This window comes from Periplaneta americana, chromosome 2 (genome assembly GCF_040183065.1).
Source record: "Periplaneta americana isolate PAMFEO1 chromosome 2, P.americana_PAMFEO1_priV1, whole genome shotgun sequence".
NCBI lineage: Eukaryota > Metazoa > Arthropoda > Insecta > Blattodea > Blattidae > Periplaneta > Periplaneta americana.
The window spans coordinates 79,113,866-79,141,599 of NC_091118.1; the positions used below are offsets into that span (position 1 = coordinate 79,113,866).

Genomic DNA, 27,734 nt, shown 5'->3' on the forward strand with positions numbered 1-27,734 from the left:
AATCTTGCTTTAAAATCAGTGTACCATTTACGGAATGCAGACCCACTGGGTGGATCTCATCAAATTTTGTTCGGTAATGCCGTTGCACATTAATAATCGACTAGTTCACATGAAACTCAAGCATTTCTGTTCTCTATTCTATAGCAACCATTTCGCCTCAACAATGAACAAATTTGTTTATATGCGCTATTATGAGGCAGTGTTACCAACTAGGAAAACAATGTTCTTTTTTTGAGTTTCTCTTTCCATTGGTGCTATTCACATGCAGCTCAGATTCATAGAAATCAGAAAGGTTTTTTGTAGCAACCCTCTACAATCCATAGCTCTTGCATAGGAAATGTATCGAAGATTTACTCTAGATCTACAAAACATAGTCCTCTATCATAATATTATTTAACTTTTTCTATTCCTCGTATTTGTCTGTATGTATCTTTGGTACTTTTTCTCTGGCGGAATTCACTATATGATTCGTACAGTTTATTTTCCATTTCTTGTCTAAATCTTGCTTCCAGTATTCTGGAGTATAATTTGTCTGGCATACTAAGACGTGAAACATCTTTGTGATTCTGACATTCACTGTTGTTTCCTCTTTAATAGCGAGAAATCAAAATACCTACTCCCCGATCTTCCACCGTCTTATTCTATTTTCAGGCTCTCTGCAATATCTTTAAGAACTTATCTTCCACTCTATTTTGGTTATACTTAATCATTTCATAGAAAATTTGGTAGTGCCCAGATGATCTGCGTAGACCCTAATATCATTTTACTAATAGCTTTTATGAATTCTTCCATAATGTCTCTTCTACATTTCCACATTCTCGAGTGTCTATTTGGTGTTCCTCTTCTTCCATCCAAAATATATGTATGGTTCATTGGCGCTTAAAAGTTTTTGAAGACATTTTATCCGTCGTTCTACTTTACTTTCTTTGATTCTAAAAAATGAGAGAGCATTCTGCTGGGCTCATTATACTCGTTACACCTCTAAAATGGTTTTTATTTTCTCTATGATTTTCTTCTATAATTTCTCCAAATTGTTGCTACTCACATTTCTTTCTTTGTCTCTTCAATTACTTTTTCAAAATGTTCTCTTTGTCACATCTCTTTGTCATCTTCATTCCTAAAATAGCTCCGAAAATGTCAAAGGAAAGACATTTCTTTCACTTACTTAGGCCTATCATTTCCTTCACCATAATTTCAATTTCAGTCCACCGCTGTGAAGTAACGGTTAGCATGTCGGACCGTGAAACGAGCGGGTCCAGGTTCAAATCTTGGTTGGGATAAGTTACCTGGTTGAGGGTTTTTCCGGACGTTTCCCTCAATACATTAAGAGAAAATGCTGGGTAACTTTCCACGCTGGACTCATTTTGCTGGTATTATCACCTTCATCTCAGACGCTAGATCAGTGATGTCAAAGCAAGCGCATTTTTCTGATCTTGACGTCGTGCGCGGGCATCAAGCGCTACTTATGGAAGGAGGAATAAGGAGCCTGTTGGATTAAGAAAACAGTGGTCCACAAACTTCAAACGGAACGTGAAATTTTATGTATTTATTTTTACATGGCTTCGTTCTATTTCATATTATCTACATTGTCTATAAAACAAAAGTATTTACACCAATTTCTTAATATTGCAATTGTCTTTTAAACATTAATAACATAATAAAGAGTTAAGAAGGAATATTTACATAAATTCCATAGTACCTAAAACTATACTACTCTATGCGAATGAAACACATCATTCTGATATCCAGAAAAAGAAAGAGATTGAGTGTGACATGGTAAGTTAGAATTGATATTGATGGTATCTTTAACCTTATAACAGTAATCAATAAACTAATCAAAGCAATAGTATAGTACAAAGAAAAGTTACCTAGGTACCGCGTATGTTTTAAGTGTAACTAATATTACATAACAAAACTCTTATCGCATAATGCGTTTAAGGTGATATTGGTGAGCAGCTTCCTATCATTAGAATATTAAATAATTTTCTCGATATCAGCTGAAGCTATAGAGCTGACATTTTTACAACATATGAGCACATATGTTTTGCTTATGATATAACAGTAGTTGCTTTGTTAATTCATTTCCTTATAAACATTAATTTTCCATGCGAATACTTTCAAAATTTGTAATGCACTATCTTCAGTAATACGTATTTACGGTATATTACATTTACGAAAACATTGTTTCAGTACCTGTAAGGCTGCTAAATAAATAGGCCTATATCTGAAAATTTCATTTTTCTATAAAAAAAAAGTTGAGAAAATATTCCTTTTGAATAAAAAAACAAAACTTGTGAAAAATGAGCATTAAAATTAAAACTTACATTCTGATAATGCACTTAGATTTCTCAGACAAAGCTAGAAATTAACATGTATACAGTTTTAATAAGTTATCTTCTCTTTATCTATTGAATCAATGCTGGCCATCCCTGTATATAGCTCGACCAAGCGGCATATACTACCTCTTTCGTCTGTCTCTTTCCTTTCCGCTGTAAAGCGCTCAGGCTCTCCTGAGCTCTGAAGCGCGCGCTTGCTCCTATAGGCATCAATTGACATGACTGCGCTAGATGAACATAGTAGTTGATAAAGCGTCGTAAAATAACCAATTAATACCTTAAATTTCCGGAATACATCAAAACGTTACTTTCTTCGTCCCTGAAGAAGATGGCAGAGCTAGCCGTCGAAAGCTTGGAAGCTAATATCCAACTCACCTGGCTGAGAACCCGAGAAGAGTTATTCTGTTACTTTCTTTGTCCTTGGTCTAAATGTCTCTCATACTTGTTTATCTGTTTAATAAAAGGCTATTTTCTACTATACCCATGACTTCTATAGATCTTGTTCTTTATCTTTGTCTATATCCTCTGCTTTTGTTCATGTTTCTTCACATTTCTCCTAGAATTCTACTCGAATACCTTTCACTTGTATACTTTAAAACATTTTTTGTAGATCCGTCTTACTATTCTTTATTGTACTTTTCTTTCATCTATTCTGTAGAATAGAAACAATCTCTGAAATTAGGAATTCATAGTCACTATTTATTCCTGGATATCTCTTAATTCTTGTGTTCCTTGTTCCTTTTTGTGTCTTCTCATTGCTCTTTGGATAATTACACAATTATATTCGACTTGCCCTTGCTTTGTTCGTTTCTAATAATCTAAAAGAAAGATTTTTATGTTTATATCTCCAATACTACTTTGTAAGCATTTATAAAACTGAGTTTTATTTTCTTCTGTGTCATCGTTGCTAGGGCAATATACAAGAAAATGTTAATATTAATTCTTCCTTCTCGTTTATGTAACGGACATATTTATTTCATTAATAAATTTCCGTAGCTGGATTTTTCCTTTATTAGCTTTTTTTAAATTAAGTATGTCACTCCAGTCCTGCTCGTAAGTTCTCGAATTCCCCGTTGTAAATCAATAAAAAAATATCTGATGTAATTCATCAATGCCTTGCCATTTTCTATCTCCATCATGGCGAGATATTTCACTTCTATCTGCTTTATCTTTCTGTTTCACTACCCCTCCCTCCAACACGTGTAGAGGTAATAGTTGAATCTGGCCAATTTGTTGTCTTTTGGATCAGTCCGCTTTCTTTCCGTTACTTACTTTTCAATTATATTTATTTGGAGTATGCAGGGGTTTGGAACAGTCTAATATCTTGAAGAGGCTGCATTTTAAACCCATGCAGCAGAAAGCTTAGTTGGTCTGCTTCTTTTCTTGATAGGTTTTAAAAAGAGATTTGAGACTTCACTCCTTAAACCTCCTTGTTCCATATCCGGCCTTGGGACCGATCAAGGTAGAGTTTCTTTCTAGAACAACCTGACAAAATGTATAAACAGACTCGATAAATCGAAACTCCTACATTATTTATTTATTTATTTATTTATTTATTTATTTATTTATTTATTTATTTATTTATTCATTTATTTATTTATCCATTTATTCATTCATTCATCCATTTATTTATTTATTTATTTATTTATTTATTTATTTATTTATGCATTCATTTATTCACTTCTTTATTCATTAATTAATTTATTGATTTATTTATTCATTTATTTATTTATTTTTCATTAATTCAATTATACAATCAGTTATTTATTTATCCAATTATTCATTTATTATTTATTTATTCAATTATTCACTCCGTTATTTATTCATCCATTTATTGTTATTTATTTATTTATTTATTTATTTATTTATTTATTTATTTATTTATTTATCTATTTATTTATTTACTCATTCATTCAATTATTTATTTACATATTTTATTCAATTAATTATTTATCCATTTATTATTTTATTTAATTATTCATTTAAATTTATTTGTTTATTTATTTATCTATTCATTCATTCATTCGTTCGTTCTTTTACCATTCTTTTGTTCGACATTTTATTTATTCGTGCTGTATGTGAATAACATCGAAGGCAACGACAATACAACGCTAAGATTATACATAACGTTAACATAGAGGATGTATTAATCATTGTTATTGCAAGATCCCGATCGAGCTCGTTATGGTTGGTTATCAAGTCTTGTCTAACAAAAAAGTAAAAAAAATGACAATTTTATTGTGCAATTGATATTAGGCATGTTTTAATGTTAACTGATTTCTTACATTATTGGAAATTTATTTTTTTTACAGTCCGACCAACTTGAGACCAAGGACTATGACCTGACACCATTGAAAGAAGCTAAATTGCCAATCATATGGGTTCTAGGTAAGTAACGATGCAAATGTGTCCATTAAATCACGTAGACTTCCATATATTTTTCCAATGTGATATTTCCAATGCTAAACACTGTTCGTTGTGGCCAGTCAGCTGAACTTAGCCAGTACAGCGGCATCGAGAGACCAGATATTCCTTCTCTTCCTCTTTCTATTCTTCATCCTATTTTTAACTCCTTATTCTTTTCCTCCTCTTGCTACCCCTTTTGTTTCTTCTCTTCTTTCTCCCATTCCTTTTACTTTTTCATTTGCTTCCTTTCCCCCCCATTTGCCTTCTTTATAGATGAGGATATACAGTATCGCTCAAAAGTATTTTGTAGGATGACAATTTCGAAATTATGTGGGCATAAAAGAATTCAAAACAATTTCTCCACTGTTGCAATGAAAAGCATATATTTCTCTTACAAGTTACATTAATGTATACATAATGTGATGAAAACTGATGTAAACAAAAATTATTTTTCGAATGACAAAAGCTCAAAAGTATTTTGTAACTTTGAAATGAACTGAATATAAATAAATCCTTCTGTTTTAGAGAAAAAGAACTTAATATTTTGTTGCATAATCTCTTGGTTTGATGACAGCACTACATTTTCTTGGCATATAATCCACGGATTTTTCCAGACGTTCCTTTGGAATGTTCATCCGCTCTTCCCTTCAAATCTCCAAAAATTGATGTTTATTGGAGTACTGTCTGCAACGAACACGTCATCCAACTCCTCCCAGAGATGTTCTATTGGTTTAAGTCGGGCTTTGATTTGGCCATTCCAAAATCCTAATTTTTTTATTTAAACATATTTTTGACATGGGGTGACACGTGTTTCGGATCGTTGTTCTGTTGGAAAATCCATTGCCGTGCCATGCATCTCCTTCCCTGAGGCACCATATATTCTTCCAGGATATTCCGGTACATGAAACGATCCATTTTGCCCTCGACTTCAGTCAGAGGTCCAACACCACTCCTGGAGAAACAATCCCAGACCATGACACTACCACCACAGTGCTTTATTGTAGGAACCTGATACCTCTTGTTGTTTCTTTCATTTATGGAACGAGGTATATACGTAATACCATAAGAGTAAAATAGATTAAATTTACTCTCGTCACTCCATAAGATGCGAGACCAGTCTTGAAAGACCCACTTGGAATATATTTCTGCGAACTTCAGTCTGGCCTTTCCATTTTTTTTTTTTTTTTTTTTTTTTTTTTTTTTTTTTTTTTTTTTTTTTTCCCCCCCCCCCAGATATCAGTGGCTTTCGGTTAGGCGGCCTAGCATGTAAACCTTGAGTACTTAGGGGACGCATTACTGCTGAAACATGAAGTTTTAATCCATCATTTGTTTCCAGATCGTTCCGTATTACCATTGCCGACTTCAGTGGGTTAGCAGAAGACTGCTTTTTATGATTCTATTTACCTTGATTGAAGTTTTCCGAAGACTACCTGATCGGGTGGTTGGCGAGTTGGTATAGCGTTGGCCTCCTATGCCCAAGGTTGCGGGTTCGATCCCGGGCTAGGTCGATAGCATTTAAGTGTGCTTAAATACGACAGGCTCATGTCAGTAAATTTACTGGCATGTAAAAAACTCCTGCGGGACAAAATTCCGGCACATCCGGCGACGCTGATATAACCTCTGCAGTTGCAAGCGTCGTTAAATAAAACATAACATTTTAACGACCTGATCTGGGCTTATTATTTACATTACCTGTTTGTTTATAACGCCGATACTACACACTTATTAGTTGTTGTGGTATATAAAATTCCTTGGCAATAGAAGATTGTGTTTTGCCTTGTCGAAGGGCATTTAATGCAGCTTCCCATAATTCTACTGAATATTATTTTTATTTCGCATGCCTTCAGTCTATAAAAACAAGTAATTACATGCAGGACACTAAAAATGTTACATTTATGACAGTAGAATGTATTACCAAATACTTATGAGCCAGAGAAATTCAAATTGTTATTTATGTAAACAAAACTTACGAGTATTCAGACAGCGTGACCACAGCAATGTGAAGAACCTTAGTAACTGACACATCAGTACGACTCTCTTTGTTATTTAGAGGTGGGAAAAAAAATAACGTAACGTTTGTTTTGGAACCGTTCCTTGTTTGGAACTGTTCCAAAAAGTAACAGCACCTTGGAATACTACGTTCCAAAATAACAGTGTTGCTCTGAGCTAGTACGAAATACTTGCGGTTACAAATACTCGTTTCACTTTGGAACTACATTATGACAATGTCTGTTCCACAGAACGGCACATGTTTGGTACTATTGAAAGCAGTGACGCCAACTTTTGGAAAACAGTGAGTGGGCTCAAATATTTGACAAGCCTTAAGTTAAATAAATCTCACAACACGATAAATTATTGAGTGGGCTCGGATCCCACGAGACCATATAAGTTGGTGCCACTGTTTGAAATCAGAATTAGGAATCCTTCGTCGTACTGAAATAAATGTTGGAAATTAAAGTAAAAGATTTTTTAAAATAATTTATTGATCGATCAGCGCATTTAGCGCTATACAGATCATTTCTAAATAAAATATAAATTCAATACATGACACTGAATTGAGGGCAGCCTAGAAAAGTAAAAGATAAATAGTAAAGATACGAAGATCGTCTTTAAAAATGTACACATTATCTTGGAACTGATGTTAATTGAGTATAGGATTCTATCAAACAACATAATGCCTGTATTAGAGTAACTACATTGTGAATTTTATCAAGGGAGATGAAAATATATAGGTTAGGTTTTATTTCCAAATATTTTACAGTTTTAGTTTCATTACCAATTCTTGAAATTAAACTAAAGTCTGTTAAAACATGACTGTATTATTGAAGTTCTTTTGTTTAAAAAAAGTACAACGGTAAATTTTCATAGTTCATTACAATGAGATTATTATTCTTCATGACGGTACATTATTAATATGAATTTTAGCACGGCCGAAATTCTTATAGCTTTTATTTACGCATTTTTTGGAGAAATTGAACATTACTGTGACCTTCAGCTAAGCAGAAGAGGAAGTATAGGTTAGATTTTATTTACCACTGGGATCCATTTCGATTTCGTGACCAATTTACAAATAATTTAAAATTACATTACATTTCCTGCTTCGAACAAACCTGATCTACGAATTCAATTTAGCATTAGAAAAGATTTCATTTCTAGGAATTCACATCTCGACTCATTATGACATCGTACTGCATCACATGGCATACAGGGAAGTAAGTGATCATTTAGCGTCCTAAACACCACTGTTATATTGCATACTAGATACTAGTCGTACGTACATACATGTTCCTAAATACCACTGTTACATTACGTACTAGTCGTACGTAGCTCTTCCAGTGAGATCTATGCTGACTGGCCTGTTCCAAAACATCACTGTTACATTACATACTCCTGTTATACAAAATACTTGCAGTTCCAAAATACTTGCTGTTACAAAAAATACTCGATGTTATGGAACTACATTATGAGTTATGACTATAAAATAACGTAACGGCCTGTTCCAAAACACCACTGTTACATTACATACTAGTAATACTGTGCCTGTTATACAAAATACTTGCTGTTACAATATACTCGATGTTATGGAACACGGCCGACTTGATGCTCCTTTCGTTTTAAATGAGAAGCGAAGCTAGCATCAATCCGGCCGTGTATGGAACTATATTATATAATGTAAAAATTAATTTCTGATCCTACAGAATTTATCTGTTGTGGTAACAACGTGGAGTCAGGCCACAAAGGGAAAACACTGGAGGAGTGGGATTCGATCCGGTGCTGTGGATCGAACTTCGGCGTAGGCTATATAATATATGGTGGTACTTTAATTTGGAACTGTTATTTGGAACCTAGTATTTTCATGGAACTGGAACAGTTGGAACTGTTACGAGAAAATAACAACTTTTCCCATCTCTATTGTTATTTCAGTAGATAAAGAGTGTTGACAACCAAAAACTCTTATTACAAAATACTTTTGAGCGCTACTGTATCGAATCTTCAAAACGTTATAACGTCTTAACAAGTCACCGTTGCTTTTTCCCTTCACATTTAAATAGATATATACCTACTGGCCTTTAAGGAACCCGGAGGTTCATTGCCGCCATTGGTCCCTATTCTAAACAAGATTAATCCAGTCTCTACCATCATATCCCACTTCCCTCAAATCCATTTTAATATTATCTTCCCATCTACGTCTCGGCCTTCCCAAAGGTCTTTTTCCCTCCGGTCTCTCAACTAACACTCTATATGCATTTCTGGACTCGCCCATACGTGCTACATGCCCTGCCCACCTCAAACATCTGGATTTAATGTTTCTAGTTCTGTCAGGTGAAGAATACAATGCGTGCAGTTCTGTGTTGTGTAACTTTCTCCTTTCTCCTGTAACTTCATCCCTCTTAGCCCCAAATATTTTTCTAAGCACCTTATTCTCATACACCCTTAACCTATGTTCTTCTCTCAAAGTGAGAGTCCAAGTTTCACAACCATAAAGAACAACCGGTAATATAACTGTTTTATAAATTCTAACTTTCAGATTTTTTGACAGCAGACTGGATGATAAAAGCTTCTCAACCGAATAATAACAGACATTGCCCATATTTATTCTGTGTTTAATTTCCTCCCGAGTATCATTAATATTTGTTACTGTTGCTCCCCGGTATTTGAATTTTTCCACCTCTTCAAAGGATAAATTTACAATTTTTATATTTCCATTTCGTACAGTATTTAAATTGATGTATTTGCTTCTCAAATTAATATAACTGTAAAAGGAAATTTATAGAAAGCAGACAGAGTGGATACAATTAAAAACTTTGTAGGTTAATGTTTGGTAGGTGTTCTAATGTGAATCATTCGATCAGCAGAACATCAACATCAATAAACTGAAACTTAAATGTTTGATACTGACCTTATTTTTTTATTAGAATTTAATTTGTCTCCCCAAGAATTTCTTATAGAAGACATCTGTAAACGTTCATATATCGTACTACCTTGCTGTCTTTTAGAAAAAACGTAACGTTAAAATTTATTTCAAGAAGAATACGGATTTCCACTCTTTTATGTACTGTATAGACCTAATGTCTCCAAGACTTTCTCTTAACACATGATTTGAAACTTGAAATTCTACTTCAGAGCCTATCAAATCTCACTTCGAAAACATTTTCCCTTCTTTCCAACGAAACTGAGTTTGATTACTTCTTTTACAAATGCACTCCTTACAATTAAAATATCTTTGTTTAAAAATAATTCCTAAACATGTTTACGAAATTTAGATTTTCATTCTCTGTCTCTGATGCCAAGTAACCGAGGAGAAGACATGTGGCACAAGAAAGCATATGGCGTAATCTATGCACATAATTTGGTTAATCATAGACCTGAATGAATCTTGAAGGTTTTCGCTGTACGCCAAAATAACCATCTGACCTAAATCCTGTGAAATACTTTTTTCCTATGGTTATTTGTAGTGTTCAGTTTACGCAACTGAATAAACTTAGAGAACTTCTTAGCGTAGGAAGTTATAGTGTTCACTCATTCGGATATCTGATCACAATAAAATAAAACACAATGACAAATATGTTCGTAATGTAACTTATTAGTTATCATACACTGACATCCAAAGCAAATCAAGTGAGATGTAGGAATTTTCTTTCTTACATATTCTATACTATTGTTACATAAACACTATCGGTGCTGGACCTCGGACTCTTTTCACCGGCATTATCACCTTCATCTCATTCAGACGCTAAATAACCTAAGCTGTTGATAAAACGTCGTAAAATAACCTACTAAAATTAAAATAACTTATTTTGTGTTAAAGATTAATATTTGTAGCAATAAATGAATGAAACTTTGAATTTAGAATAAGGAATGTAGGCTTTGAATTCTACCTCCTGTTGGTTGCAGTTCTTTTGAAATACTAACGACATCAACCTTGACCTTACAAATTCTAAGGTTAACAATGCCTAGTATCTGGGAAGGAATTGCCAAATACTCGTTAAGTGGCAAGATGCCAGATACTTAATGTACATGATTGCCTCATTAACTTTTCTTATTCTAGCAGCATTTGTTTCTGACGCTGATCGAATTCAGCAGGAGCACCATTCTTTACTTCCCCTTCTATTCTTTTGTCTTCCTTCTCTTTTGTCTGCAATTATTATTCTCCTTCTTCTTTCTCTTAATCGCTCTTTTCGTTTCATTCCTCTTCTTTCCTCTCGTTTTTCTTTTCTTACTCTTCTATCCCTTTTCCTTCTTCCACATCGTCCTCTGCTTCCTTTTTAATGTACTTCGCTTGTATTTTTTTTTTTCGGTATGCAATTCCTAAATATTGTAACGAACTTTTTTTATCTTATGTCTTTGCGCGTTACGTTGTACGGCTTCTAAACACGCATTTTCACTATCTTGTGTAACTGTAATTATTTCTCTTCCTTATTAATGAAATTGTAATTACTAGTGCCAGGAAGTTCATGCTGTTGCATATATTTTCCATTGACTGTAATTAATTACTGACTAATTATTTTCACGAATAATCAACATTTAAGATTATCAAACAAAATTTTATGTTGCCTATATTTGCATATTTTGGCATTAGTTCATAAATCCATAATAACCTATTTCATGATATTTATACTATTGTGCCAAATTTTCGCGTTTAAGCTCATTAAAGCTGATTTTGTGTTGCAAATGCATAGATTCGATTTTTAAAATATAAGCATCATATTCTATTTTTTAAAAAAAGGTATTGAATGAAATTATCATAATTATTTTCACCAGAAAAGTATTAAAAGTTTCGCGGCAGACCTAGCGAATCTCACGGCACACTAGCGTGCCGCTTTCAACAATAAAAAGTGTAAGTTTAATTTCATTTGGTTTCACCTATAATGTTATTACATTTATTATTTATTATTATTATATTGGAGAAAAAATGGGAGTATAGGGGTACAGTGCATCAGTTATTCATAGATTTCAAAAAGGCATATGTCTCGGTTAAGAGAGAAGTTTTATATGATATTCTTATTGAATTTGGTATTCCCAAGAAACTAGTTCCATTAACTAAAATGTGTCTCAGTGAAACGTACAGCAGAGTCCGTATAAGTCAGTTTCTGTCAGATGCGTTTCCAATTCTCTGTGGGCTAAAGCAAGGAGATGCACTATCACCTTCACTTTTTAACTTTGCTCTAGAGTATGCCATTAGGAAAGTCCAGGATAACAGAGAGGGTTTGGAATTGAACGGGTTACATTAGCTGCTTACCTATGCGGATGACGTGAATATGTTAGGAGAAAATCCACAAACGATTAGGGAAAACACGGCAATTTTACTTGAAGCAAGTAAAGAGATAGGTTTGGAAGTAAATCCCGAAAAGACTAAGTATATGATTATGTCTACGACGAGAATATTTTGCTAAATGGAAATATAAAAATTGTGAATTTATCTTTTGAAGAGGTGGAAAAATTCAAATACCTGGGAGCAACAGTAACAAATAATAATGATACTCGGGAGGAAATTAAACACAGAATAAATATGGGAAATGCCTGTTATTATTCGGTTGAAAAGCTTTTATCATCTAGTCTGCTGTCAAAAATTCTGAAAGTTAGAATTTATAAAACAGTTATATTATCGGTTGTTCTTTATGGTTGTGAAACTTGGACTCTCACTTTGAGAGAGGAACATAGATTAAGGGTGTTTGAATTTAAGGTGCTTAGGAAAATATTTGGGGCTAAGAGGGATGAAGTTGCAGGAGAATGGAGAAAGTTACACAACACAGAACTGCACGCATTGAATTCTTCACCTGACATAATTAGGAACATTAAATCCAGATGTCTGAGATGGGCAGGGCATGTAGCACGTATGGGCGAATCCAGAAATGCATATAGAGTGTTAGTTGGGAGGCCGGAGGGAAAAAGACCTTTGGGGAGGCCGAGACGTAGATGGGAAGATAATATTAAAATGAATTTCAGGGAGGTGGGATATGATGATGGAGACTGGATTGATCTTGCTCAGGATAGGAACCTATGGCGGGCTTATGTGAAGGCGGCAATGACCCTTCGTGTTCCTTAAAACCCAGTAAGGAATTCTTTATTATTATTATTATTATTATTATTATTATTATTATTATTATTATTATTATTATTATTATTATTATTATATGTATTGTGAGTCCCTCTCACCGCGGCATGTCGCGTCCTCAGGTTGCGGATAGAGGAGACGGCCTCCAGGTATGGAGCGTAGCTGCGAATATATTGAATAAGCAGTCGCGGATAACCGATAAGAGGTGGTCCTCCAGCTTGCCAGTTGGGGGAAGGGCTAACAACCCATCATTGTAATAAAACAGCTTGTTGCGAATCCATACAATAAGCCTCGGAATGGGACTGATTCTCTGGCACAACTACACCAAAAAAATAACGTTATGATTATGAGATTTGGTATTTAGAATGTTACAAGTCTATATAGAACAGGAGGGGTAACATTAGTAGCAAAATAACTAGCTAGATAAAGAATAGACTTTGTGGGAGTACAGGAGGTTAGGTTAGATGGGAACAGCATATCACAAATAGGAGATCATTTGTATTATGGGGAAGGAAACAATAATCACCAATTAGGAATAGGATTCATTATCTACAAAAGAATAAAATCAACAGTAAAAAGGTCGAATTTATCAGTGGCAGGTTATGATATTTAGTACTTAAGAGCGATATCGTAGTTATAAATGCTCAGACCCCTACAGAAGAGAAAGATGACCATATAAAGGATAGCTTCACGCTTTTGATAAATTATCTAGATATCATATGAAAATTTTATTTGGGGATTTCAATGCTAAAGTAGGACGGGAGTATATTTTTAAACCGACTATTGGAAAAGAGGGCCTACACGTGACTGGTAATGATAATGTAGTTAGGTTAGTGAACTTTGCCACATCAAAAAATTTAATTGTCAAAAATACAACTTTTCCCCATAAGCATATACATAAATATAGGCCTACTTGGACTTCTCCAGATGGAGTGACACACAACCAAATACTGTAGATCACATCTCGATAGATAAACGGAGACATACTAGTATAGTAGACATTCGAACCTTCAGGCGGCATCGGCAGGCTGTAATCTTGACCATTATTTAGTAATTGCAGAATTAAGAGAAAGGCTATCAGCAGCCAAGCGAGCAGAGCAACAAGTTAATATTAAGAGATTCAATATCCCGAAATTAAAACACAAGGAAACTAAGTAACATTATCAGGTCGAAATTTCAAATAAGTTTGCAGCTTTAGGAAGTTCCAACGAAGTTGAGGAAGAATTAGATGTTAATAGTGTGTAGGAAAATATCCGAGATAGTATCAAAATTGCAGCCGAGCAGAGCATACGTTGTTATGAAACTAAGATCAAGAAACTGCGGTTTGGCGAAGATAGTTGCACGGTAGTAGAAAGAAGGAAACAGGCAAAATTGAAATTTTTACAGGATCCAGTTGAGGCGAATAAAGATATTTATTTCAATAAAGACGAGAAGCAAGTCGTACACTTAGGAATGAAAAGAGAGATTACTTGAAAGAAAAACTCAATGAGGTAGAAACAAATAGTAAGAATGAAAACGAGATTTATGTAAGGGTATAAAGGAATTTAAGAACTGATATCAGGCAAGGGTAATTGTGGTCAAAGATGATAATGGTGACGCTTGCAGATTCTCATTCAATCCTGAACGGATGGAAGAACTATTTTGGGCAACTAATAAATGTACATAGGCCAAATAGAAATGTTCGGAATGAATTTCAAATCGATCAAATTCCAGCAGAATTAATGCAAGAAGCGGGAGCGCATTATCTAGCGAAATTTATAAGCTTGTACTTACTATTTGGGAAAAGGAAATTGTACCAGACAAATGGAAGGAGTCAATAATTGTACCTATCTTTAAACAGGGGGACAAGACTAACTGTAGTAACTTCCGAGGAATATCACTTTTTTGACATACTAAATGTTGTCCAATATTCATTTTGACAAGTTTAACTCCATATGTAGATGAAATTATTGGGTATCATCAGTGTGGTTTTAGATATACTAGCTCGACTATTGATAAGATTTTTTGTATTCGACAGATATTGGAGAAAAACGGGAGTATAAGAGTGCAGTGCATCAGTTATACATAGATTTCAAAAAGATATATGACTCGCGGTTAAGAGAGAAGTTTCATATAATATTCTTATTGGATTTGGTATTCTCAAGGTACTAGGCTAGTTCGATTAATTAAAATGTGTCTTAGTGAAATCTACAACAGGGTCCGTATAATTAGGACGTCTCCGTCAGATGCTTTTCCAATTCACTGCGAGCTAAAGCAAGGAGATTCACTATCAACTTTACTTTTTAACTTCGCTATAGAATGTGCTATTAAGAAAATCCAGGATAACAAAGAGGCTTTGGAATTGAACGGGTTACATCAGCTCCTTATTTATGCAGATGACGTGACTATGTTAGGAGAAGATCCACAAACGATTAGGAAAAACACGGGAATTTTACTTGAAGCAAATAAGGAGATAGGTTGGAAGTAAATCCCGAAAAGACAAAGTGTGTGATTGTCTCGTGACCAGAATATTGTACGAAATGGAAATATAAAAAGTTGATGTTTATCCTTTCAAGAGGAGGGAAAATTCAAATATCTTGAAGCAACAGTAACAAATATAAATGATATTCGGGAGGAAATTAAACGCAGAATAAATATGAGAAATACGTGTTATTATTCGGTTGAGAAGCTGATATCATCCAGTCTCCTCGCAAAAAATCTGAAAGTTAAAATTTATCAAACAATTATATTACCGGTTGTTCTGTATGGTTGTGAAACTTGAACTCTCACTTTGAAAGAGTAACATAGGTTAAGGGTGTTTGAGAAAAAGTTGCTTAGGTAAATATTTGAAGCTAAGAGGGATGAAGTTACAGGAGAATGGATAAAGTTACACAACACAGAACTGCACGCATTTTATTCTTTACCTGACATAATTAGGGACATTAAATCCAGGCATTTGAGATGGGCAGGCCATGTACCACGTATGGGCGAAATAGAGTGTTAGTTGGGAGATCGGAGGGAATAAGACCTTTGGGGAGGCCGAGACGTAGATGGGAGGATAATATTAAAATGGATTTGAGGGATGTGGGATATGATGGGAGGGACTATGTTAATCTTGCTCAGTACAGGGACCGAGGACGGATTTGTGTGAGGGCGGTAATGAACTCCAGTTTCTTAAAAGCCATAAGTAATAATAACAATTATTATTATTATTATTATTATTATTATTATTATTATTGCACAACATCCCCGCATAAGCATACACAGGGTGATTCACGAGGAAAGGTCAAAATTTAGGATGAGAATTCTGAAGTCATTCTGAGTCAAAATGTTCATATGAATATGGGTCCGTTTTCGAACGGTTAAGGAGATATGGCTCTTTGATTTCACAAACACTTCTGAGATTCCATTGTACTAACTCGCATTTAGAGACAGATAACGGACAAATTTAAAGTTTATATTCACTTATGCATACTTATCTAATATTCTAGACGTCGGGGGTCGATGTTTTCGCACATTTTCAAAGGTACCTCCTTCTGCTTCAATGCACTGTTGCGCTCGGGCGTGAATCACGCTCATCGCTCGGGAGAGTTGCTCGTGGCTGTTCTTTATGCCGCATCCAAAATAAGGTCGATTAGCGCCTCTCTCGTTTCTCCCTTCCGTTCCTATATCAAGTCTTTCACCCAACCGCATAGACAGTAAGTACTCTTCGATATGGTACTCTTTTGTTCGGAAAGAGTCGTTCATATTCAGCGACGGCACGCAAGGAACTTCCATCGCACAAACCATAAAGATGCACAATATCAACATATTCTGCTGTCGAAAATTTATAAGGAATAATGAAAAACACAACTTAACACTTGCGATAACTGTACGTCTATAATTACTGTACTGTAGGTAGCTGACTCAACTGCTGTGAATTGATAAGTGATAGTGTAGGCTATTTGTGTTATCTGCGGGTTCTGTGTCATTACTTCAGACAAGGGCAGGCGATTGGACATTTCTAATGCCCCACCACCCGATTTCTTTCTCTTATCTACATCGCTCACAATGCAGATTCCAATGTTACGTCATTCATTGCAATCGTGTGACCTTGTCTCACGTTCTCACGTCAGCAGCATGGTAACGTCTGATTCACATTGGGGCGAGACGTTTTACCAAAAAAAATGCATCCATCTCCACCATCGTTCGAAAACGGATCTATGTTCCTATGAACTTTTTCACTCAAAATGGCCTAAGATATCGTATCCTAAATTTTTTACCTTTCCTCATGAATCACTCTGTATATAAATATACTTGAACTTTTCCAGATGGATTAACACACAACCAAATAGATCACATCTTGATAGATAAACGAAGACATACAAGTACGCGACCTCTGATTGAGGCTGTAGCTGATATTATGTACATCTCTTATTAGGCAGTTCATCTCACTTGACGATATGTGTCAGAGAAATAACAATTGTTTATATGCATCTGAAGTCTGACTAGTGTAATATGTAGCTAATCAGCGATGTATGCAATGGAGAGGGAAAGGAACTGGTCAGCCTATCCCATTATCTCCTGGCCTAGTTGCCTCATAAATGGTGCCATGTTGGTATTACTTGTGAGGTTCAGACCTGTCTTCGGACAGTTGACTAAACAAAAAGTACGCGTAAAATAAACATTCGATTCTTCAGAGAGGCAAACTGTGATTCCGACTATAATTTGGTAATTGGAAAATTAAGAGAAAGACTATCAGTAGCCAAGCGAGTAGAGCAACAAGTTAATATTAGCAGATGCAATATTCCAAAATTAAAAGAATAAGAAACTAAGCAACATTAGCAGGTCGAAATTTCAAATACATTTTCCACTTAGTAAGATTCGACGAAGTTAAGGAGGAATTAAATATTAATAGAGTGTGTGAAAGTATCACAGATAGTGTCAAAATTGCAGCTGAGCAGAGCATAGGCTATTATGAAACTAAGAAAAACAAACCTGCAGTTTGATTAAGATTGTTGCATGGTAGTAGACAGAAGGAAACAGGTAAATGTAGTAAATTTCGAAGAATATCACTTTTATTGACGTCATACAAAATTTTGTCCAATATTCTTTTGGGAAGATTAATTCCTTATATCCGTAGATGAAATTAGTGAGGATCATCAATTTGGTTTTAGACGTAATAGATCGACTTTGAACAGATTTTTGTATTCGACAAATATTGGAGAAAAATGGGGGTATAAGGGCAGAGTACATCAGTTATCCATGGATTTCAAAAAGGCTTATGAATCTGTTAAAAGAGAAGTTTTATATGATATTCTCATGGAATTTGTTATTCCCAAGTGCTAGTTCGATTAATTAAAATGTGTCTCAGTGAAACTTACAGAAGATTCCGTATAGGCCATGTTCTGTCTGACGACTTCCCAGTCCACTGCGGGCTAAAGCAAGGAGATTCACTATCACCTTTACTTTTTAACTTTGCTCTAGAATATGCCATTAGGAAAGTCCTGGAAAACAGAGAGGATTTGAAATCGAACGAGTTACATCAGCTGCTTTTTTATGCGAATGACATGAATATGTTAGGAGAAAATCCACAAATTATTAGGGAAAACACGGGAATTTTGCTTGAAGCAAGTAAAGAGATACGTTTGGAAGTAAATCCCGAAAAAACAAAGAAGGCCTGTATGATTATGTCTCGTGACCAACACATAGTACGAAATGGAAGTATAGCGGTTGGAAGTTTATCCTTTGAAAAGGTAGAAAAATTCAAGTACCTTAGAGCAACAGTAACAAAATATAAAATACATTTGAGAAGAAATTTAACGCAGAATAAATAAGAGCAATACGTGTTATTATTCGGTTGAGAAGCTTTTATCATCCAGTCTGCTCTCGAGAAAGCTAAAAGAATTTATGAAAGTTATTTTACTGGTTGTGCTGTATGGTTGTAAAACTAAGACTCTCACTTTGAGTAAGAACAGAGGTTAAGGATGATCGAGAACAAAGCGCTTAGGAAAATATTTGAGGTTAATATAGATGAAGTTAAAGGATAATGGAGAAGGTTACACAACGCAGAACTGCGCGCATTGTATTCTTTACCTAACATAGTCAGAAACATTAAATCCAGACGTTTGAGATAGGCAGGGCATGTAGTACGTATGGGTGAATCTATAAATGCATATAGAGTGCTAGTTGGGAGACCGAAGGAAAGATGACCTTTGGTAACACCGAGACGTAGATGGGAGGATAATATTAAAATGGATTTGAGGGAGTTGGGATATGATGGTAAGAATTGAATTAATCTTGTTCAGGATAGGGACCGTTGGCGGGCTTATGTTTATTATTATTATTATTATTATTATTATTATTATTATTAAGTTCTTATTTATTAGTGATATCAAGAAACGTAGAATTTTATTAGTGCTTTATTAACGATTTTTTAAGGTTTTTAAAGACATACTTACATGCATATTTAATACGGTTTTTAGGGCATGAACTTCCTGGCCCTAGTAGGCCTAATTATTATGACTTCAATTTGTTTGCTTGCTATATTCTTGATCTACTCTCGCAACCATAAGTATTCTCATTATATATTCCAACATCCATTTATTTTATTTTTATTTTTTAATCAATTTGTAGGATATCATGTTTAGGGATATCTGAAAACACTTGTCTTCTCCAATACATTCAACACGACTTCAAGAAAATGTAAATATATATGTATGTCTCGAATAGTTTAACATTCTCGAAGAATGTTTGCACTGCTTTGCAAGGTGGTCATTTTGAGCATATTTTTGAAGCTAAGTTACAAAAAAAAAAAATACTGTACTCATAACTAGGGTTGCCAGACGTTCTGGATTTCCCAGGATTGTTCTGGATTTTAGTGATGTGTCCTGTGTCCTAGATTGAATTATATTTGTCCCGGAATGTCAAAACAAATAGAAAAATACAATTTTTTTCTCATTTTTATAAGTTATTTTTAAAATTCCTTATTAAATTTGTCAAGACCCTGTCCAACTTATGTTCAATGTTGTCAACAACTCTTGGCGCCTCCTATCGGGTTGGATAGAAATAAAAACGATAATACTTTAGTGTGTATTAGTTTTTATATTCTTCATTCTGTTTGGAAGTTTATTGATTATTCATAGGATTTAAACACTGTAGCATGCTTTTTTTTCTATATAGGTAGGCCGTATTATTTTTGCAGACTTAATCAATAATCCAAAGAAAATTTCATAATGTAGCAAAAATTTAACAATAGGCCTATTAAAAGTTTAGACAGACCCTATATAATTAGTTGAAATACATAAAACGGATAAAATCAGTTGTATTGCAAATTGAATTAATTCAAATGCATAGTCGTGTTAACGTATGTAGTATCATCACCTGTCCTGGAATTCTGATGAGAAAATCTGGCAATCCTGCAAACTTAGAAATGAAGCTAATTGCGATATAACTCTTTACAAGCCAAAATTATTGCTTTTAAATAATTCATTGTGAAACATCGCTGAAATGAAGCGAACATGTTAAATTACACCCTGTCAAACATCTGAAGATTACACCAAAACAAGAGCTCAAATCCCATAAGGTAATTATGTGTATATATTTTGCAGGTGGGCCGGGGTCCGGTAAGGGCACCCAGTGCGACAAGATTGTGGCCAAGTACGGCTTCACTCACCTGTCGACGGGCGACCTGCTAAGGAACGAGGTGCAGTCCGGTTCAGAGCGCGGAAAGAAGCTCAACGCGATCATGGAGCGCGGCGAACTCGTGCCCTTGGTAGGTCCTTTTCTCTTGAGAAATAATATGCCACAAGACATAATAGAGAGGGGCAGAGAAGACCTGATGGCCTTATCTCTACCAGGTTAAATAAATAAATAAATAAATAAATAAATAAATAAATAAATACTATAGCTTTTAGTATAATGTATTTTAGTTTTTGCGTAATATTATAATTAGTGTTGTGGGATTTAATCGATTAATCGATCAGTTTGTATGGTAAGGTTAATCGATCAAACATATTTAATCGAATAATCGAGTCGATTAAAATTAATCGGTTGTACTTGATATTAATTATTATTTTGTTAATGCAAACTCAGAGTAAAAATTCCGACAATATTCGTCTCTCAGAAATTTCTTACTTCAAACACGGTAATACCGTTATTTGTAACTGTGTAGCAGGTAGCATAGGGCAAAACTTTGCAAAAAACACTTCAGAAAGAGACTAAGAATGCTAATCATAGACATTTCGCTAGCCCGCGCTACGAGGGTGCTAAACTAGCCCCGGCTATCGATTGGTTACTTGTACGGGATTCATATCATATCATATATAATATCGCCAACACTGGTTTATGAATACGAAAAACGTTAGTTCGCTGATCTCCACCGTAAGCCCGCGCTAAGAATGTCTATGAATACGGCCCTAAGATATGAGGACAGTGACCTGGTCTACCCCTATTGAAAGTTTAAATACAATGCGAAACCCTTATTAAGTTTGTCAGCTCGTCTTCCTAGCATATAAAATAGTCTACATACTTTAGTCTGGAATTCGCCCCCTCATCCCTTAGCTATGCCTACACTGTGTGCAAGTGAGAGAGTAACTATCTTCACTCTCTAAAATTTTGTAATCCGATAACAATAGGGGCCAGACTACTGTTCTGTTGCAGTTTCTTTACTGAGTTTCTAGATGAAGCTTGTGTGTTTAGTTTGCTAAAGAAAAAATCAGAGTTCTGTGATTTATGAAAAAAGTGAAAACTCTATTATGTCATAGGCCTAAGAGAATTTGAGAAGTAAACTCGGTGAAACGTTTGGATTTAAATTGAACGATCGTGAAGAAGTGCTTGACAGAAAAAAGAATTCGTGTTTAGTGATGCAGGAAATATTGTTACTAAACCTAGAGCAGTAATTAATTCGGAGCATGTAAATGCACTCACATGTTTAAAATGATGGATGGAGCAGTATTAACTAGGTGAGTCTTCATAATTTTTTTATTTGTGTTTGTCTCAAAAATCCCCGGAGACGTGACACAATAAATTATAAGTCTACATAAATAGTAAATGTGTTAGTAAATAACTTAAATAGTATTGTTTTGTAATGCAACGATACAGTATATACATATATACTACATTTTATACTTATGCTTATAACCAAACACAAATTTAATTTAACAATAATTGTGTATTACAGTATATTAAAACTTTTTAAAAATCGATCAAAGCTTGATTAATCTGTCTATTAATCGATTATATTCAAATCATCAATCGATTAAATTCAAATCTTTAAGGAAAATGTTTTCGGAGCAGTGTAGGCAACTTTAAAATCAAAGTTATTTTATGAAAAGCTTTCATCAGAAATGTAAATCATAAATCATAATCAATTCATAAAATATAGTACATATTATCCTGTTCGTAGCACATGCCGACGACTTCAGATCCCAATCTCATTTTTTTCCCGATAATTTAGACCCTCTTTTACTCTCTTTTACTGATATTAATTTTTTTAACGTCTTCTTTTCAATTTATTCTAGACCTCCATATTTCCTTCTCTCAGGTTGTACTTATCTGTACATAACTTCACGCAGTACCCATTCTTCTCACATGTCCAAACAGTGTCGGTTGCTGGTTCGTATATGACCAATAATTGCTTTTTTGCCTTGCGTTACTTGTTGAATCTGTCGTTAGGGACTTTACTCAGCTCGCAAATTCCAGTTTGTAGCCTGAAAATGTTTATCTCTGTTACTCTTAATTTACTTTTACATTTTTCTCTCAAGTTAAATTGAGACTTTAAAAAAATTATAATTGTTACATACTTGACCGCAAATAAATCCGGTCACAAAAGGCAGATGACTAGACTGTTATCAATACATAAGCCTATGGACTGCAAAGAACGACAAGGAATCTGCACAAATAGCGACAGCAAATGATGGATGTGTATAGTCAGTTACCCTAGAAGTAATTGTCTACTGTACTTGTATTGAGGGATTTAAAATGCCGTAAGACTCGTGGTTAAGTCGGACTCTCTAAATATGCCTCAGAGAATTTATGTATTGCATAGATTTTAAAATGTGTTAAATATTTGTTGGAAATATGGCTAAATGCATTAAGAGTTGCAAGAATTTGCTGTTATTCAATTTTTTTAATAGGCGAAAGGAGAAATAAACCTATTAACTGGTAAAAGATATATGTCAAGATAATAACAAAGAGATTAAATCCAATAGCTGAAAATGTTCTTTTCGATGAACGAACTTGTTTTAAGGAAATACAGTGCGAGCGGGAAGTAACTAGATATTATTAAATAGATGTAACATTTTTAATATGGATAGAATTAAAATGAGAACAGTGTGTACATATAGATCATTAGATAGGATTTAAACTTTCATGCGTCGGTAATACAGACAGTGGCCGTGAAAGGAAGTACGCGCAATAATAACAAGATGGCTGATTTCCTGTCTGCGAGCGAGCGCAGATTACGCTGTGAAGTGTGAAATTTTGTTGTTGTACAGAGATGTTGGTGCCATGGATAAATATATAATAGGATGCGAAACTGCGGTCAGCACCGTCTGGATTTGGGGGTTTGAAATAAGGTGAACAGCGCCCAACGTCGTAGGTGATGAATATTAGAACTACGTGTTGGGTACATTACCCAGAGTTCTCTATTTATCCGTTCGAGATATTGCTGTACGGGAGAGTCGAAGAGACGAGATGGCGGACTGAAACTTGCTATTAAGTGAACATAAAGTGATACGTGTGTGTATAAGCAGTGTATGTTAAACAGTGATGTTTATGGACGTTGTAAAATTAGAGTTGTTGAATGTATTGTAAAGTAATAGTAATATAATAAATTGAACTATCTAAGTAGTTCTTGCAGACTTTATTGTAAAGTAATAGTAATATAATAAATTGAACTATCTAAGTAGTTCTTGCAGACTTTTTCCATTGAGCTGTACAATAAATACCGGTACCCAAAGAATACAATCCCAATTATCTAACCTTTTGCTTTATTTTTTGTCTCTGTCTGGTTATATTTTAATCGTGTAGTGTAAAACACATCGTCTCTTTTATCTTCCTGTTGACTCCGGTAAGAATTTTCAGTAGAATATGCTGTGAGGAATAAAACTGAATGTTTTATTTTAAATTGGGTTAGTTTTGAATATCGATTAAGGTGGGAGGGAATACTTTCTGCACAGTTTAACATTTTCGTCACCAGGTGCGCTGCTAAATGCATAGATAATTACTCTTTTCGCTACTTGGTGCACTGCTAGATGTAATAACGCCCCTCCCAGAAATAGATGGCAGCAAGATCAATTTATACAACAGCGCCTCTAGTATGTGTTACGGGAAACTCATTAAGTTTCGCATCGTATTATATATTTATCCATGGTGGTGCACGGTGAAAGGAAGGAATGCCACAATCCGTGCAGAGACAATGAAGAATTGTCATAGAAAGCTAATGACTACAGGTTCGGTTAAAGATGCAGGGAGAACTGACCGACCATCTACGTCTCGGTCTGAGGAGAATGTGGCGATTGTGCTGGAAATGTTCAATCGTAGCCCGGCTAAATAAACACGTCAGGCTGCTCGCGAAAGCGGACTCACAAGGTACGCGGTATGTCAGATGTTGCAGAAAAAATTGAATTACCGCCCAGAAAACCCCATTACTTGCAGCAGCTGACACCAGAAGACTGTGATCGCAGAATGAAGTATGGGGAGTTGATGCTGGGTTGACACGAGGATTGGCCTCAGCTCTTTCAAAAACATCCTCTGGAGTGACGAGACCGTATTTCATGTGGGACAATCGGCACAATTGCCATTATTTGTCGGCACAAGATCCCGGTATGACTGTGTAGAGGATGCAATCTCGTCCAAAGGTGACCGTGTGGTGTGGAATGACGGCTACATATGTCATCGAGTCATATTTCCTGCGTGACATCATGAACGCGTAACGCTACCATGAGATGCTTGAAGATTACGTTTGACTCACGGTATCTGGATGGGAAAATATTAACGACATTATCTTCATGCAGGACGGTGCACCACCTCACTTTGCAAATCTCGTGCGTACATGGTTGGATGAGAAGTTTCCTGGACGTTGGCTGGAGCGACGCGGATCTCACGAATGGCCTGCAAGAAGTCCAGACCTGATACCCTGCGGCTTTATTTTAAGGGGATGGGCAAAAGATGAGATGTACCGGACGAAACCTCGCACACTGGAAGAATTGGAAGCACGGATTGGGGCGTTATCGTCAATGTTTTACACAACTTTCTCCAGAAGACGTTAGATTCCATTCCAGACCGCTTGAGAAAATTAATCGACGCCACAGCTGGCTAAGTTAAATTCTGAGGTAGCCTATGTATCCGTATTCCTGTTTAATAATGTACAAATAAAATTAATTTCAATAAATCAGCGTTATAAATGTAGATTATTCGCCTTTTTTAATATCTAGTTACTACCCGCCCACTCTGTTCATCATGTAGGCAACATTGATTATGTATTTCCTATATAAACATAAAGAATGTAACATCCCAACTTATAAGTAGGCCTACAACACATTTATCGATTCTGGAAAGCCATTTAATATTATTGACCGCATAACATTCTCGCAAATATAAACGTAGAGACTTTCCACGATATCTAGTACGAGTAATACAAAATATATACACTAAAACGACCAACACGATTGTTGTTGTTGTTGCTGCTGCTGCTGCTGTTGTTGTTGTTGTTGTTGTTGTTGTTGTTTAGTCCTCTGAAAACAGGTCTGAACCTCACAAGAGACACTAAGAAGGCACCACTTATGAGGCTACTAGGGCAGGAGATAATGAGGTAGGATGGCCAGTTCCTTTTCCCCTCCATTGCATACATCACTGACAAGCTACATATTACACTAATCAGATTTCAGATGCATACAAACCTCTGACACATATCGTCAAGTGAGTTGTAGCCTACTGCCTGATAATAGATATAGGGTAAACATTGGTAATTTCGTGATAATTTTATGAAAATTAATTTAAAATGCAAATGTGTAACTATTTTCTTATTCCGATGTTTCCATCTAAGAGACGATAATGCTCTGTACAAATTTGGAGACATAAAAGATTGGATACGTTTTTGAACAATTGCCAAAAACCACGATTATAACTTAAGCTAATTGGTTGGTTATTTCGTGATAACCTTGGTAGTTTCGTGATATTACATTGATAATTTCGTGAGAGATAGAAGAATTCTGGAAAAATTCATTAAAGTCAAATGAAATTATCATTTATTATTACAAGACTTCAAACATAGTAATTCCGGCTAATATTCATAGCAAGAAAACATAGAAATACATATCAACATATTAATATTAATGAAATCAAAATGAAAATTGAAATTGAAAAGGGATCTTCTAGCCCTGAAAGAGTGAACACTTTTATTATGGACTTTACTATATGTTACGAGGGTCACTACAAAAGTAATGCACAACATTTATCCAAAAATTACATTATTATCCTACGGCTTTGCTATTTTCACAGAATGTAGGTACATTCTTTAGGAACAAAATGTCACTTTTCCACATAATCCCCGTCCCTTTCAACTGCCTTACGCCTCCTAGGAATGAGGGCCTGTAGACCAGAACGGTAAAAGTCTGGATCAACACGTCTGAGCCACTCTTTAGTAGCGTGCAGTAGAGGGTAGAGGGAGTCATCTTCTAACCTCGTTCCTCGAAGAGATCCTTTAGTTTACCAAAGAAATGGTAATCGCAATGTGCCAGATCAGGACCGTAAGGCGGATGTTTCAGTGTTGTCTATCCCAGTTTTCTGATCTGGTCTATGGTCTTGTGACTGACATGTGACCGTGCGTTGTCGTGCAATAGCAGAACATCCTGCTTTTCCCGATGTGGTCGAACACGACTCATTCGAGCTTGAAGTTTCTTGAGAGTTGCCACATACGCGTCAGAATTAATGGTGGTTCCGTGTGGTATGATGTCCACAAGCAAGAATCCTTCTGAATCGAAAAATACAGTAGCCATAACTTTTCCTGCCGAAGGCAAAGTTTTGAATTTCTATTTCTTTGGTGAATTTGCACGATGCCACTCCACTCTCTGCCTCTTTGTCTCCGGTTCAAAATAGTGGAGCCATGTTTCATCTCCTGGCACAATTCTTGCAAGTAAGTCAACTCCACCATTCGCATACTGGTCCAAAAGTTCACTGGGCACTGTTTCTCGAGTTTCTTTGTGGACTTTTGTCAACATCCTTGGAACCCATCTGATACAAAGCTTTCTTAACCGTAATGCCCAACAAAATGTCACCTCAAACAGCTAAGATTTCTATCAGTAAAGCTAAGCCTATATGGCGACTACAGGTGTATCTAAAATTCCAAAAAGCTTTTCTAAAATTTCATTAACATATAATAAATCTTTGTACCAAATATCATATGCTTACACTCAGTAATAAGCCTGCAATGCAATTATAAACATCCACAAAATTTGTGCGCCTGAAAAATCGACTCTAATTTGCTCTCTCCAAACACAAAAGCTCACTGAAGCAGCTACAATAGTCACACAAAGCGTTGCTGTATGTTTTTGGAAACAGGACAACATATGCAATCCCTTGACGGAAATTTGAATCTCGTAACACCATCGGTTAGTTAACGAAACAGCCAGGAAAAAATATCACGAAATAACCACTGCCACGAAATTACCAATGTTTACCCTACATATCAGCCAGAACCTCATTCAGAAGATCAACACGATTAAAAGAAATAATGGCATAATAAAATAACGAGAAACGTAAGAAGAGGGAAGGATGCTACTTATCGCCCGTAACTTATTGTTTCGTAGATACATACAAGCATGCATTCATGCAGTAATAGGCCTACATTAATGAAAACATACATGATAGTTCAATATCTTCATCCCACTACACTTTGAAGCCACGGGAGTCTCCAGGAATTTCATAGGGTTACTTGGCCATGGATTGATTGGCCATAAATCCTACGCGGGAAGATC

The 27,734-nt window shown here is 35.3% G+C and overlaps 1 protein-coding gene across 3 annotated transcripts in view; it reads left to right on the forward strand.

Annotated features, from left to right (window-relative positions):
* Ak1 (Adenylate kinase 1) overlaps positions 1 to 27,734 on the forward strand; it is a 139,794-nt gene that overhangs the window by 85,222 nt on the left and 26,838 nt on the right. For all 3 annotated transcript variants that reach the window (XM_069818028.1, XM_069818027.1, XM_069818026.1), the window contains 2 exons: positions 4,649 to 4,724; positions 20,367 to 20,530. In XM_069818028.1, the coding sequence (XP_069674129.1) occupies positions 4,649 to 4,724; positions 20,367 to 20,530 (240 nt within the window). The remainder of the gene's footprint in view (positions 1 to 4,648; positions 4,725 to 20,366; positions 20,531 to 27,734) is intronic.